This window comes from Colias eurytheme, chromosome 21, assembly GCF_061535395.1.
Source record: "Colias eurytheme isolate Ceu_HAF_F1 chromosome 21, ilColEury1 Martin Lab GWU primary, whole genome shotgun sequence".
Classification (NCBI taxonomy): Eukaryota; Metazoa; Arthropoda; class Insecta; order Lepidoptera; family Pieridae; genus Colias; species Colias eurytheme.
This window is the reverse complement of record NC_143000.1, coordinates 351,022-366,355: the sequence shown is the minus strand read 5'-3', so window position 1 is coordinate 366,355 and position 15,334 is coordinate 351,022. Positions and strand designations below refer to the sequence as shown.

Below are 15,334 nucleotides of genomic sequence, written 5' to 3'. Positions count from 1 at the left end.
CTACTATTAGAGAGGTGAACACTATACAGGGCACATTTTAGGGCAGGATAAGGGTTATTTTCCACCAATAATGTGTGATGTGTAGCGAGGAATGTGTTTGTAAATAATCAATATCGCTTACGCTAAACGCATCGAACTTCAAACTAAATGAAGCGATATGATTGGTTTTTTCAAACCTATCCTCGCCACACATCCTCGCTCATTATTGGTGGAAAAGCAGCATTATACATTGAATGTTATTCAGCTAAGTTTTTGCTGGAAGATGTTACGTTACTGTGGCAAAAAAAGATTTGTTGCACGATTAGGTGAAGTTATAAAAAATTACGTATTAGAAGTGCAGTTTCCCATTAAGAAGAATAGGGCATCTACCACAGTATTACCATGTGCATCTACTATCTACCTTGAAATAATAAGGATCTTCATTTCGCGTCTGATTATTACAGCTTTGCGTATTTTTGTTTCCTGTCGACCAAATGTTTTCTTTATAACTCGTTTTCTAACAAAAACTAAGGCAGTGGAATTTTACATTAAATCAATCACGAAATATCACCTTTAAACTGAGCCTTTTTCTACTGTATACGAATATGCATGGACCAATACTTAGTTTATTGGTCCATGGAATACTATGTACACTGTTTAGCCGTTGAAAACAATAAGTTACCGCAATCATTTTATATTCAGGTTATTCTTTAAAACAACACCTATAATGTACACAAACTTCTCCAGGCAGCGGACATCTGGTCCCTCGGAGTCACTCTCTACGCCATGGTAACGGGCCGGGTCCCCTGGACGGCCCCCAGTGCAGTGGAACTGCAGCGCCGCGTGTTATCTGAACCATTGTCTTTTCCTAGTAGACCTCAGTTATCCAGGGCATTGAAGAGACTGCTGGCCAGGATGCTGGATAAAGATCCTGTTAGTAGAGCGACTATGCGAGAGATTAAGGTGCGTGGATTATAATCAAGCCGCCCGTATATTAAAACTATTGGAGTTTTTGTCTAACGGTCCATTTACATGAAATGAGCAAATGCTCATTCTATCCCCACTATGTCAAATTATTTTAGTGTAAACAGGCGTAAAACATTCTTTCGTTGTTCTTAGTGCGTTCGAAAAGATTTTATGTAATGTTCTAATACTGAATAACACTGAATATGAAATTTCTTTTACACTAAAAGATCACGAAACAATGCTCTTGCTCTAGCTTTAGCTCTATGTTCGTTTGATGTAAATGCATTGTAATAACAATTTATCTATTTCAATGCCAAATCAAGCTATGTGAACATAAAAACATACAGACTTCAGGTTCAAACTATGTTTTCATCAACTTATAATAAAACCTTCCAGGAGCACGAATGGATAACCTCCTGCGGCAAGGACCCCTTACCCTCAGAGCAGGAGAACTGCCGCCTGGTGGAGGTCACTGACGAGGACATGGCGAGGGTCGTCACTTCGATTCCCAACCTCTCCACACTCATACTTATTAAAACTATGCTCAAGAAACATAGCTTTCAGGTTGGTTGTTGAGAATTTTGTAGTATGGAAAAATTAAGATTTTGCCTTAAATTTTTGTAAGTATTTAAAAAGTTGCTATGACACTTACCTTAAATCTAATCTACGTTGATGATGTCAATGAAAAAATTGGTGCGAAAGTCTCATATTTTTTTTTATATTTAGTTTTAGTAGCATGTATGCATGGTTACCATCAGGATCGGTACTGTACAGTACAGTAATTGTATTTCGATCTGTATCTGTATGGGCATCAGTATTTACATCAGCATCTGAATAATTTACATTTCTCTTCACATATAATAATAATTTGTTTATTTGTAAGTAAATATGGTACATAAAACCCTCTCTATTTCAGAACCCATTCCTCCGCAGTCGCGAAGGATCTCGTCGCGACTCGAGCGACTCGAGCGCGGGTCCGGCCAGTTCGTGCACAAGCGCAAGGGCTACATTATCTAGAGCGGGACGATCACTCTCTGCGCCCGGGAATTATCTTACTGATAAGTAAGTTTTCTATATTTTTGAAGTGAAAACTTCTTTAGCGGCGTTGAGCACTTTTTCTGTAATGGGTATAAAATCTTAAACTCGCGTCAGGACACGTGACCTGATCGAAAAAGCGTAAGACGGATACCATTCCAAAATATCAAACATGCTCAACGTTAATAATCAAGTTTTCACTTCTGCCGGCACTCCCGGAGTGCAAACCGTCTTTTTATTGCTAAAAGTGTTAAATAGGCATTGAATAGCCTACCGGTACCTTTATCCTTAGGCCGCGTTTCCATCTGCAAGAAAACTTGCGCAAGAAATATCCGACAGTCTGTCTGACAGCAGCTTGCAAGTCTACTTTATACTGATATCACATCTATGCCACCTTTTGATGTTAAAATCGTAGGTAAGACAATCCAGAGAGTTTACGAGGCGCGCAATCTAGGTCTTTATGTAGATAGCCCACTAAGATATGAGAAACATATCACTAACACAGTTAGTAATTGTTTTTTCCGTTTAAAAACTTTGTATAGAGTGCGTCCATACCTGTCGGAGGACCTTCGAGTGCGTTTGATAGAATCTTTGGTTCTATCTAAACTTAATTACGGTGATACTGTCTACGGTCCACGTCTCATGGCCAGAACCGAAAGGCTCGTACAAAGAGTACAGAATGCGTGTACGCGCTACTGTTACACAATTCCACCTCGCAGTCACGTCACGCCATTCTTAAATAAGCATGGAATTCTCAAGCTAAAGGCAAGGCGCCAATTGCATCTGGCGTCTCTTATGTTTGGGATCATCAAGACCCGTACGCCCATTTACCTTTATGAAAAGTTAAACTGGACAACCAATAGTCGGGATGTTGCGTGCAGAAGTTGCGCTCAGCCACTTATTATTCCTCAGCATAGATCGACTACTTTTAGAGGCAGCTTCCGCTATGCAGCATCAAAAATATGGAACGACTTGCCCCCACCGATTAGGTTATTGGTTAATATTAACACGTTCAAGAAACACCTTAAAAACTACTTGATCGATGAGCAGCGTAGGATAAGCTAGTGTCCAGTTTCTGTTTCTGTTTTCGTGTTCTGTTCTTTCACTGAATTTTATTATTATATTTTATGTGTTTGTAGCATGGGACAATTTTATTATTATATTTGATGTGTTTGTAGCTTTGGACAATGTTCTTTATTTTAGGCCTGCGTGTAATTTAATATGATGTATAATGTAATGTAAGCCTATGCCAAAGAGCAAGACAATCAAAAACCGGTGTCAAATTCAAACAATAATATTTTAATATGATGTTGCTTTCATAAACTAACATGTTCAATAGTACTTAAGTAGTTTTTAAGAAGAAATGTAACATTTAGATTGTTAATAAAGGCTTTATTTATTTATAATGTAATGTATATATGTACCTATATCTGTTTTATTGTATTATTTTATTATATTACTTTATAATTATATGTGATATTTATATATATGATTTTCATACACTCAAAATGCACTACTTACTTATTATAAACACTATTTTAATTATTATTATCATTAGGTCGTCTCACGTCCGTGAGTCGGATCTTAAAGGGATCTTGTTGAAAACCAGCGCCAGGCATAATATGCCTGGCACATGCTGAACTTGGTCCTTTTTGGCGATACGGGGGCACTTTCATATTACATTGATTTATTTTTTGTTTTATTTTATTATTGTTTTCCATTTCTTTTTTGTATGTTTTTGTTTTGCTTTTATTAATGTTTTGTGATGATTGTGTCTTACTGATTGCCGAATAAACGTATTTTCTTTCTTTCTTCTTTCTTTCTTACTTGCAGGTGGAATTTGACTTGCAACCTGCTGTCTGCAGTCAGACAGACTGTCGGACATTTCTCGCGGAAGTTTTCTTGCAGTTGGAAAGGCGGCCTTAGGTTACCTTTAGAAATTTCTGAAATTAAGTTTGGTTCCTATATTGACAGGGATTTTATTATATTGTTTAAAATATCTACTTGGACCGATTACTTTTATAAACTGCATAATTTTCTAATAAATTGAAGAATTTTAAATCTGTAGGTAAATTTTTTACGATCAAATTATTTCGAAGCAGGCTAACTATATAAAACATTTATTATGTTAATCCTTCGATATTTATAATTAACACGTCTATATTATATTTTCCAGGCAAGTATCCTTCGACATCAACCTAGATTCAGTTGAAGAAACCAAAGAGAAATCAGAAGTCAAACAGACAGACATGAAGACAAGTACCGACAGCAAAACGAGCGACAAAGAGAACGGTCAGCAAAACACGAGGCGGTGACCAAACCTGAAGAAATAAACCTTTTTTATATTAAATATAAATATTATAAAGCTGAAGAGTTTGTTGGTTTGAACGCGCTAATTTCGGGAACTACAGAAAAATTATTTCAGTGTGAAATAACATGTTTATTGAGAAAAGCTATATTACGCTAAGACCAATAGGAGCGGAGCAATGTAAACCCGCGGGGCACAGATAGTTATATAATAATTGAATTATTAGGAATGGCAGTGTTTCTTTATTGAATAAATGTATCGTGGTTTTTATTTAGGTATTTTTTAATTTTAAAGTTAATTTGGACTGTCTGAATTATTTTACTTCGTAATTTCATGAGTGGTGTTGTATTATTTTACAGTTTCATTTTGTTAATAAAGTCAACAATGTATTATGTATTTCACAAATAATTTTGTTTGTAGAAGACATCACATTTAATGGTACGGGAGCTACTAACGTTTTAAAAAAAAAGTCATTTTAGTATAGTTGGGTTTTTGATATACTGTTTCTCTTGTTATTTCGGTTAGAGTCCGGGCTGTCTGGCTGGCGGTAGTATGTTGATGGAATTTCACTTATTTCGATGATATTTTAATGATTTTGAAATAAAAAATTGCGTCTGGCAACTATTTAACAACGAAAAGAACGTCTTGCAATAAAAAAAATTATGTCTGATGGATCTATCTAAAGGCAAAAGATTAAAAATTACGCGTTAATAAATGACTTTAAATTACGGATATTTTCCTGTGCAGATAAGATGCGCACTAATAAACGCAACCACTGCGACCAGCCAGACAGCCCGGACTCTAACCGAAATAGCAAGAGGAACAGTATATCAAAGAACCAACTATACTAAAATTATCTCTTGTCAACGTTGGTAGCTCCTATACGATAAATTTTCACTGAAAAGTTGTGTAATTGTTGTGTAAAGTTTTTTGCCATTTTTTTTACATTTTGACAGCAGTCATTTGAAATTGAAATCGCCGCCATTAATATAGTCTGTGGTGGGCATTATAGAATAAGATTTGACTCAATTTTTATCTTTAATATCTTGTAATATTAAATATTTAATGCGCTCTTTAATTATATTCAATTATAGCTTTAATGGCGGATTAGAATTTTTAATACTAGTTATTATTTCGTCATAAAAACAAACACAAAGTTAATTTTTGTCTCAATAAAGTTGTACAAGGTATAATATTAAGTACATTTAAATATTTAATTATACAAATAAATATAGTTTAATTATTATATATACTAAGTCCGTTTTATTTTATTTCTATTACTACATCTCATTAATTTTTATACTTATCAATTATTTTATGGATTGTGTTTTATGTTTTTTACTATTTTAAAATTGTGTTTTGTTTCACGTAGCACAAGTTTATATTTTTTTGTACATTGTTATTGTATTCAAACTTAATACACTAGTACTTATTATTATTTGTTTAATGGTATCAATTGTTGAAAATATGTTTCGATTTCAGAACGTAAAAATTCTTAAAAACTATGTAGGTATATTTAAAAAGTGATATGTTATATTTGAAGATTGACCAATTTTCATTACAAATGAAAGAAAAGGAATGAAAGCTTGCTTATTTGTAAATTTGGGGGGAAATTTAATAAAAATAGATTATTTAAGAGAACTAGGGTAATTTTAAAAACTCTTACACGCGAACCTATGCACTGATATTTTTATAAAAGTGTAAATCCTAGCTTTACTTATAAATAGTTGTATATCTTTATTATATTATGACTAATTACTTCTGTACTTATTATTAAAGAAAACACCCAAAGATTACAAATAGCTATGATAACTATATAATATCTATAAAAATATTGTTTTAAGTTTTTATAGACGCATTTTAAACACAAAATAAACCTACACATTTAAAACCTTACAATACATTGAGTTACTATGTACTACGTACTAGAGAGGGCATCGCTACTACACTATTTGTAACACGAGTTAGAGCCAAGCGTCTCAAACATCGCTTATATATCTATGACTCACTAGCCGCCCCAACTCCCCAAGCGCGCCCCGCAACGCCGCGATTGTCGCACAGATTTTGTTCGTAGTGTCCTCTCTATACGTATTCCTCAATGTGACAATACCATAATTAATTATTCATTATAAATAAATATATTTTTTAAATAATATAGTTAAATTAATTAATAAACTTGTTTTAACTGATGCCGCTTAGCACAAATTGTTATTACAATTTTCACAAATAGTACCTAACTACTTCGTTTCGCGCAACAAATAATACTTAGTAAGCTCTAAATACAATATTTACAATTAAGTAAATAAATAGTACTTATAGATAAAATGAAACATTGGGTGTTTTCTCGTACCTACTATAATAATTATATTAATCTTAAACCCTCGATAAACTATTTTTCTATGTATCGTAGATAACTATGTAAATAACTTTCTACTTATTCACTTAAGCACTAAATCTATATATATTTACCTACAATTCCTTGCACGTTTCATATATTATTCATAAATGTAAGATTTTTAAAGAATCGCTTACTGAGGTCAAAATTAAAAAAATATCAATAAATTTTAGTTATGAAAAAAAATAAAAAATATTCCTATTAGCTATTTCAAATTCTGATATTTAATTTCAAATAGAAGATAATATTATAAGAAGAATTTGAAAAAAAATCATTATTTTATTAAAATTCCTATTCCTTAATAGTTATAAAAATCCAACTTTAAAATTATTAATTTTCCTTAAGCCCTCGCCTGCCCTCAGCAGCTGTTAGGAATAAGCGATTTTTATATATTTATAAAAAAATACTTACTTAAAAAATTCGTCCAATGTAATCCCAATATATATTATGTAACAACTTTAACTTAATTCAAACTTACCTATAGACCTCTATTATATTCAATTTTTTTTACAAATCATTTTATTTTAGTCTCTCTTGAATATAATTACAAATTACAAATCATTTTATTTTTATCTCTCTTGAATATACAAAAAACTTAAAACTATTCTATTGCTCAATATGGTACTTAACTAAAATAAATTAAAAACAAATATTTAATTAGAAATTAACCAAAAAAAACCACATCGAAAACCACTGCCCTCCGTAAACTTATTTGGTATTCATTCTTATCAATTTATCCCAAAAATAATCATATAAGTAAGGTAACGGCACCAGTCGTGGACAAGCATCCAGTAATGGACAAAATAAATATTAAATTTAAATATTAAGACCAAAATTAACGTTATATAATTTGGCAATACTTAAAATAAATGTTTGGTTTATAAGCTATCAGAATACGACATTTCATCTTATTCGGCCAATATGTTTGAAGATGGCAGAACGTTATGTTTAGTTGCTGCGACTCGTTTCGAAGAAATCCGTTTTTACTAAGAAAATCCTTAAGGAAGTGAGGACACAATTTTGGTTATAAGAATTTTTGTATAAATGTCAGTAAAATTTGATATTACTTTTATTTATAGTAGTTAAGTGTACGAAATATTACACGATTTAGTATCATGATAGGTTATGTTGATTAAATAAAATTCATCAGTGTCCATAACTGGATTTAATTATATGGATATATCCATTTATGGACATATGTCGAAAATAAACTTTTTTTAAAGGTATTAATTACATGCGCTTTTCTGTATTGTCTTTTCTTTCTGATTAATAATATACCTATCACGACCATTTCAAACAAAGGGTTCCAATATTGTACAACAATTGTCCATGACTGGATTTGCTTTGGTTCCTATAATGGACATTGATATTTTTTGTTAAAATTACACTAATGGGTCCAACAACATAATAATTATCTATCTAAACATGAAGAATATATTTTAGAACAATGGGTCATTATGTGCTGTGCGACTCGTTCTCGGCTTCATTCTCTATCACTGCGTACAGAAGTCGCATACTTATGCGTATTGTAACGCATCTATCATAGAGAGTTCTCTGATGAACTGTTTGGATCGTTGTCTGCTGCTAAATTCCACCACCATATAGCACAAACGCTTAAATTTCATCCACACCATCTTGACAACAGTTAAAAAAAAGCTTTTTGCCTCGTGCTACAATTTGGAATCCATATCGATGGACCGATCAGATTAAGGCTGCTGGCGGATACAGATTGGCGATTCACTTCACGAGTGTAGCGGAATGCCAGGAAACAGAGAGATATGGTGGAACATCGTGAAGCGGGTAACATCTACCCCCTTGAGTGATATGACGAAGAAGAAGAAGTCCCAAAATGGATGGAATGGCAGTACTTTTTTTAGTTATATTTTTCATCCCTGTTATGAAACACCAATATGGTTTATGGTTTGGTCATTAAACTTAATGAGAAAAAAACCATATTGGTGTTTCTTAACGGACATAACTCGTATTTAACGATGCATTTGTTCAATTTTTGCCTAGAAAATGGAAATTAAGACTGTTTTAAATATTATAAGTATGCAAAATAATTAATAAGTACTATTTTTTATAAATACATCCCCGATTTATTGTATTCCAATCATCATTTTCAAGATTCTATTGATAAGTATAAGTCTTCTCCAAGTGTAAATAACTGGAGAAACGACATTAGGTACATTCCATAAATGGGTGTTCATAACTGGATGTTGTCCAAAACTGGGTGTCCATCATTAGATTTTTCACTGTCCAACACTGGTGCAAAAAAGTGGTTTTTTAATTTATAAATAACTTCATTATTTATGCATTGTAATCTTTTTTCTAACATTGGTTACGTTAAACTAACATTGAACTAAAGGTATAACTAAACAATATCCAATAAAGTTAAAAAACCTACGAGAAATTTGCAAAAAACTTCAATTTTTTCCTTAATCTGTACAAGACTGGTGCCGTTACGTTACGTACAAAATTTATTTTAAAAATATTTAGGGATTTTTATCGATTTTGTAGACAGACTTATAAATGGGTAATTATAATATTAAATATAATATTGGTGCTAGAGCATCTCTTAACACATTATTATATATGACACACAAAATTACCTACATTTAGACAATTATTATAATTCTGCCGAAATTTTGTTACTATAGCAAAATAGTGTAGCAGTCGGATATTTTTCTTTGTGTACATATTATGTCTACATTTTTTGAAATAATTATTTATATTGTATATTATGTTCTTACTAGATGTTTAAAGAAATGATTATTTGTACAAAATATAGCTTCAGGAACGAATTTATCATATATGTAAATATTATATAAATTCAATATTTCTAAGTTTCACTTTGCATAATATACTGTAATCGTTGAAAAAAAATCTACCACATTATAATATTTCATAGAATTTCGATTTTTAATCTCCTTTAGAAAATTTGTAATTATACATATATCTACTTACATAAAGTCAAATTTACACTTTTCTATAAAAATCGCTTTCATTGCACATTTTATTATTTAAAAAAAATCGAAAATGATAAAGTAAAAGTAGAAGCAAGAATTTTTGTTTTTATTCTTATATTTGAAAAATTTGGATAGCATTTTAGCAATGTTCTAGCTCAGCTCCAAAACTAGGACATAAACGCAAAGGGTAATTTATAGAATGAATTTCACTATACCTAATATAAAAATATGTTAATCCTAAGCTGCGATTTACCTTTCTAATATTTGTATTATATGGCTCCCTTGCTATTAACGTCGTTATTATGGTATCTACCATAATAGTTACCTATGCGATGTAATTGAAATAAAGCCAATTAGGTACTATATATTTAACAAGGAACTATGAAGGAATGGACTAACATGTTTGATTTTAAAATGGCTGTTCAGTTCGTCAGATATAATGTATTTTTATTATAATGGATTCCAATAAGATTCATACACTGTTACATAAACAAGACTTATAAATACATTTTTTTAGAAAAATCACAATTTAAATACAAAAAATCGTATAAAAACATTCAATTACATTTCATAGTATTCTATCCTTCCTCGACCTTACAGGGGTGAACCCAAATGTCCAAGCTTAGTGTTAGTTTCGCATTTTATCCTTGGCAAGCGAAGGTCCAATGAACAGCCTTTAAATGTTGTGATAGCTCATAGTGCTTATATTGTATTCTAGTAGCGTATAATGCGATCCAACGAAGAATAGGAGAGACTGTGACGTTTCAAATAGTTCAATAATTTATGTAAGAAAAGCGAACAATAACAATTTTTGTTTTATTTTTTGTAATAATCATTCAAAATAAACCGCTAATAATATGTATTAGAACCTTAATCGTAACCGACTTAAAAAAAGTATGAGTTTCTCAATTCCAATGTTTTTTTTTTTGCTTTTGTTTGACATTTTAATATTAAAAAGGGCTCGACTCGATTCTTAGTTGGATCGCATAGTATTTTGGCTTATGTGGTTGCCTATGACTGTAAAAATACCTTTTAGTTACATGAGTCAATTATTTTTTATCAAACCAATAAGTAGAGTAGTAATTTATTTTATTAAATGTAGAGAAGAAGTCTACAATGAATATCAAGAGTGCCATTTACAATGTACACAGTTGTGTGTTTTATTTAGAAACCTCTTAATTAACTGCATTTTTTTATTTAATATTTAGTAGCTAATGTATAAAGTTATTTAAGCTCAAATTCAAATCAATAAATATAAAAAACCTGTACTATATATTTTACAAAAATGGATTGTTTAATTTTATGTACTTATAAGTAACTAAAAGGTATTTTTAATTCAGTCAAATGCGTATTTTGAGAATTATTTAATTATAGAGATATGTAAATATCGGAGAAAACGTTTTTATTGTAATTACTAATTACGATTTTGTTATGTAAAATTTTATGAATCGGAGTCAATATTAAATAAATTTTTATCTTATTTGTTCGTTTTATTTGCGTACCTAAATAAACAGGTTCAACACATGCAAAAGTTTATATTTTAATACTTACTGCTGCTGAATCTTATTATGTATTTAATAACTATGCCGTCACTTGTAAGCTGTCCACCTGAGTGCAGATGAGAATTCGAAATTACAGGTAGAGATTTTTTCCCCTTGTCTCCATGATTTCTGTACGGCGTTGCGGAATAATGGATTAAAAGCAGTATTGAAATATGACACAGATGCCGTACAAAATCAAATGACCAAATTTACACCGACAATTGTCGGAAAATAAAAATAAATTCTGACTTTGTGGACTATTTTTATTAATATTAAATCATATTATATGTACTAACTAGATTTCCACCCGCGGCTTCGCCCGCGTTTTCAAAGGAAAACCCGCATGGTTCCCGTTCCCGTGGGATTTCCGGGATAAAACCTATCCTATGTGTTAATCCAAGTTACCCTCTATATGTGTGCTAAATTTCATTGTAATCGGTTCAGTACTTTTTACGTGAAAGAGTAACAAACATCCATACATCCATACATCATCACAAACTTTCGCCTTTATAATAGTACTAGCAATGCCCTGCGGTTTCACCCGCATAGATAGCGATATCGTTACAGTGAAAAGTCTACTATAGGTCGGACTATAGGTTTAATTTTTAATCACATGAAAATCACCTTTACCCCGTCCCACACTACGGCCTTTTTTTTTTTAGTGGGGAAATCTTTCATAGATACCCACGGCCTCTGGGTTATGTCGGATTCCTACCGACCAAAAACCCACTGTGTTCCGTCAAGACGCATATTGGTAGAATTCCTCCGTGACCCCCGCACTACGGCCTGCATGAACAGTATACCTACTATTTTCTGTAGATTGACACTTTTAAAAATTCGTTATATCTTTTGAATGGAATATCCAATTCTTTTCATTTAAAAAGTATTTTGCTGGTATTGAAACAGTCTATAATAAAACATCATTTAATGGGATAAGGATTAATATATGTGTATGGATAACATGGTTTGATTACTGTCGGCACTTCATTTTACTTTGAAAACGTAAAAAAGTTGTTGTAGTAACATAACTACTGAAGATGGACATATGGTATCGCGGACTTTCTTGTAGATATTGATCCATTCTATAATACCGTAGAACATTTTTTTGTTCTATCTTCAATAGATTCCTCAGCGCACGCGATGACAGAAGTTTTATTGAGGATTTTTTTACACCTTGGGTTACATTATTGCATTTTTGGTAACCTGATCTCTAATTTTTTTGAAAATGCAATATAGCCTATGTTGCTCAGTAAAGATGCAGCTTTCTAATGGTGAAAGAATTTTTGAAATCGGTCCAGTAGTTTTTGCGTGAAAACCATACATACATACATACATACATACATACATACATACTTACAAACTTTTCCTCTTTATAATATTAGTATAGATTAAGATAAGATATGATTAAAACTATATACACGTGTTTACGAGAAGATAATTTATATTTTGCTTTGTTATTATTTACGGGAAATGGCTGTTTTGTTTTAATTATGTAACGTGAATAACAGCGTTATAATGCGTTAATTAACCTTGTTAAATCGACACGAATTGATGATTTTTAACTAATTACTAATTAATCATAATTTATCGTGTTTTACATAAAAGATCAATAAAACATAAACGGATATTTTAACGATAATGTTCGAAATAAATGAATAATAAATTATAGATTTATTCAGAAAATTATCAGTTACCTATTTAATAAAAAATATTACTGTTTTATTATTCATGCTGAAGATGATGATATTATTTCTGTTTTAAGTAAATATTTTATTTCAATAAAGAAGAAATTGTAAACTATGATTTTTGTGTGAATGAATAATAATAGATACAAAGCATAGGTAGATATGTCAATAAAAACACAATTTTTATAACGAGTAATTTATGTAACTTATTTTGAATAACAGTTTCACTCACATTTAATACTATTTACAGAATCATTGTCTTCAGTCTGCCTTAATTTCAGGACTATCTGCATAATCTGCATCCTTTGATTTCTTATCCTTCGGTTTCTTGTCTGCTTTATCCTTAAAGCTTAATAAAGTGACCGTGTCTGTGTTCTCTGGCAGAGTTATCGCATTGCTAGGAGCAGCCACAGTCATAACATTACTTTGATCATTTGTTACGGGAACATAATTAGTATCTGGAGCATAGTTAGTCTCTGGAGCATAGTTAGTCTCTGGAGCATAATTAGTCTCTGCAGCATAGTTAGTCTGTGGACTGAGCTGATAAACCTGAGCGTTACTTGGTACCAGAATAGTCTGTCCATTACTGGATACATAGCCAACTGTATATGTCATAGGTGCGTTGTTGTAGGGCATAACCGTCTCTGTATTTTGTTGTTGTGTATTTTGATTCGGTTGTGAAACCACGTAGTATGGAGATCCATTATTGGTCACTGTTTGATAATTTCCTGTATTGATGTTACTTGTAGGGTACTGCACTTGATTTGGTACATAAGTATTACTTGGGAGATTAACTACGGAGTATAATGTTGTGCCTCCATTCGCATTGGGCAAGGCAATGGTGTTCTGGACTGTACTCGGCATGTTGTTGGTCAAAGGTTGGTTTGCGTTCTGCCAAACGTATGTCGGTTGATTTGTGTATTGCGTATTTTGGTTATAACTTGGTGTATTCGTAAGCGGAGCATTTGATTGGCTAGGAATATTAGTTGCGGGTTGCGAATTAGGTCCACTGTTATATTGAGATGCTAACGAAGGTGCAATATTAACAGCATATAATAATTGTGGCCCGTCTGAGAAACGATTCGGAAAATCTTTAGATTTTTGTTTTTGTTCAGCGTTCTTCTTGAATTGATTTACTTGATCTGGATAAACAATTGGATATGACTTAGTTTGCTTATTAATCATTGCCGATTCTTTTGATAACTTCTCTCCGTCATTTTTATTTGTATTAGCTTCCCGCTTTATATTCCGTGGCGGTTGTTTTTCTAAATCGTGATTCTTACAACTCTTTCGTGAACTATTTGTATCGTCATTACTTAAATAATTTTTGTCAGCTTCAGGCAATTCATTTGAATTACTCCCAGAACCTGTCACATTAGGACTTGTTGTCGTTATATCTATAGCCGGTGTTGTTGATTCTGTTATTGTCGTTGTTGCTTCTGTAGTAGTTGATGAACTTAAATGAAGTGTCTCCGGAATGGGAGGATCTTCTTCACTGGAAACAGTAGGTGATCTGCTTGTAAGAGGCGCTTCTCTAGGTACAATGTTCCTTGGTGGGTCGTTATCAAATGGTGCTCGATTTACCATCGGACCATTGTTATTGTACTGGTACCTTTGATTGGGATATCCCAAATTGTTAATCGGTATCAATACTGGAGTCATACCATTGCCATCTGAATCTATACCATTCATATCAGGTGGTTGGTTGTACATGTATCCCGGAGGCTGTTGATGCTGATGATGAGAGAATATCCCTCTCAATAACCGTGGGATACTCTCAAACCCACTGAAAGGAGATCTTTGTTGGTGGTTGTAGAACTGGCAGTTGACCGCCAAACATAACGAAGCAAAAATCTAGAAATGAAACATCTCTAGTCAGAATAGTTTGACTTATTACCTACAGTTTTGAATTTACGAATTAAGACACACAAGCATTGGGAATTATAAGAAATAAAATATTTATTCAACGTGCCATTATTTTGTATATACATAGCATATACGATGAAGACCTTATACAAGGTAAATAAAGGAAACCTTTTAATGTTACTTAAATCTATCATATTCATATATCTCAAATCACAAAGCAAAGGAAATCCTTTTTATCAAACTAGATTAAATAATATAATGCTTACCAGTAGTATGCTGCCTTCCATGGTGAAATGTTAAATGACAAAATTATCTAAAAACCGCTAATTTAAAATAATCTAAATCGACTCGGTTTTACATAAAAATATTACCCAGTAATTAAATAATGATAGTTATTGAAAACCAAAGGGAAAACCGTCCGGATGCGTAATGGCCTCTATTACCTAATATATTTTTAATTACTTAATACATTCGATTAGTTGAATATTAAATATGACGCTTGTATCGATAATGTAACGATTCTGAATATTAACTATAGGGTCTTAATATAGATGTTATTCTTTACCGATGATGATCATACGTATTTTCAA

At 32.0% G+C, this 15,334-nt stretch overlaps 2 protein-coding genes across 2 annotated transcripts in view; one reads left to right on the top strand and one right to left on the bottom strand.

The window, feature by feature from the left end:
* LOC149898849 (calcium/calmodulin-dependent protein kinase kinase 2) overlaps positions 1-4,771 on the top strand; it is a 62,808-nt gene extending 58,037 nt beyond the window's left edge. Inside the window, exons 8-11 of the mRNA XM_090114533.1 lie at positions 727-942; positions 1,342-1,509; positions 1,862-2,007; positions 4,157-4,771. Of these exons, the coding sequence (XP_089970659.1) occupies positions 727-942; positions 1,342-1,509; positions 1,862-2,007; positions 4,157-4,295 (669 nt within the window). The 3' untranslated portion in view covers positions 4,296-4,771. The remainder of the gene's footprint in view (positions 1-726; positions 943-1,341; positions 1,510-1,861; positions 2,008-4,156) is intronic.
* An 8,333-nt stretch (positions 4,772-13,104) lies between these two features.
* LOC149898848 (uncharacterized) lies at positions 13,105-15,031 on the bottom strand. Its single transcript, XM_090114601.1, has 2 exons — positions 15,011-15,031; positions 13,105-14,732 (listed from the first exon to the last, which is right to left on the bottom strand). Exons 1-2 carry the CDS (start codon positions 15,029-15,031, stop codon positions 13,140-13,142), a joined length of 1,614 nt encoding a protein of 537 aa, XP_089970727.1. The 3' UTR covers positions 13,105-13,139.
* Between the last annotated feature and the right edge of the window lie 303 nt (positions 15,032-15,334).

Coding starts and splice junctions, on each gene's coding strand:
- LOC149898848 (XM_090114601.1), bottom strand. CDS start 15,031: ATGGAAGGCAGCATACTACTG. Junction 14,733..15,010: donor TGGAAGGCAGCATACTACTG/GTAAGCATTATA, acceptor TTTCATTTCTAG/ATTTTTGCTTCGTTATGTTT.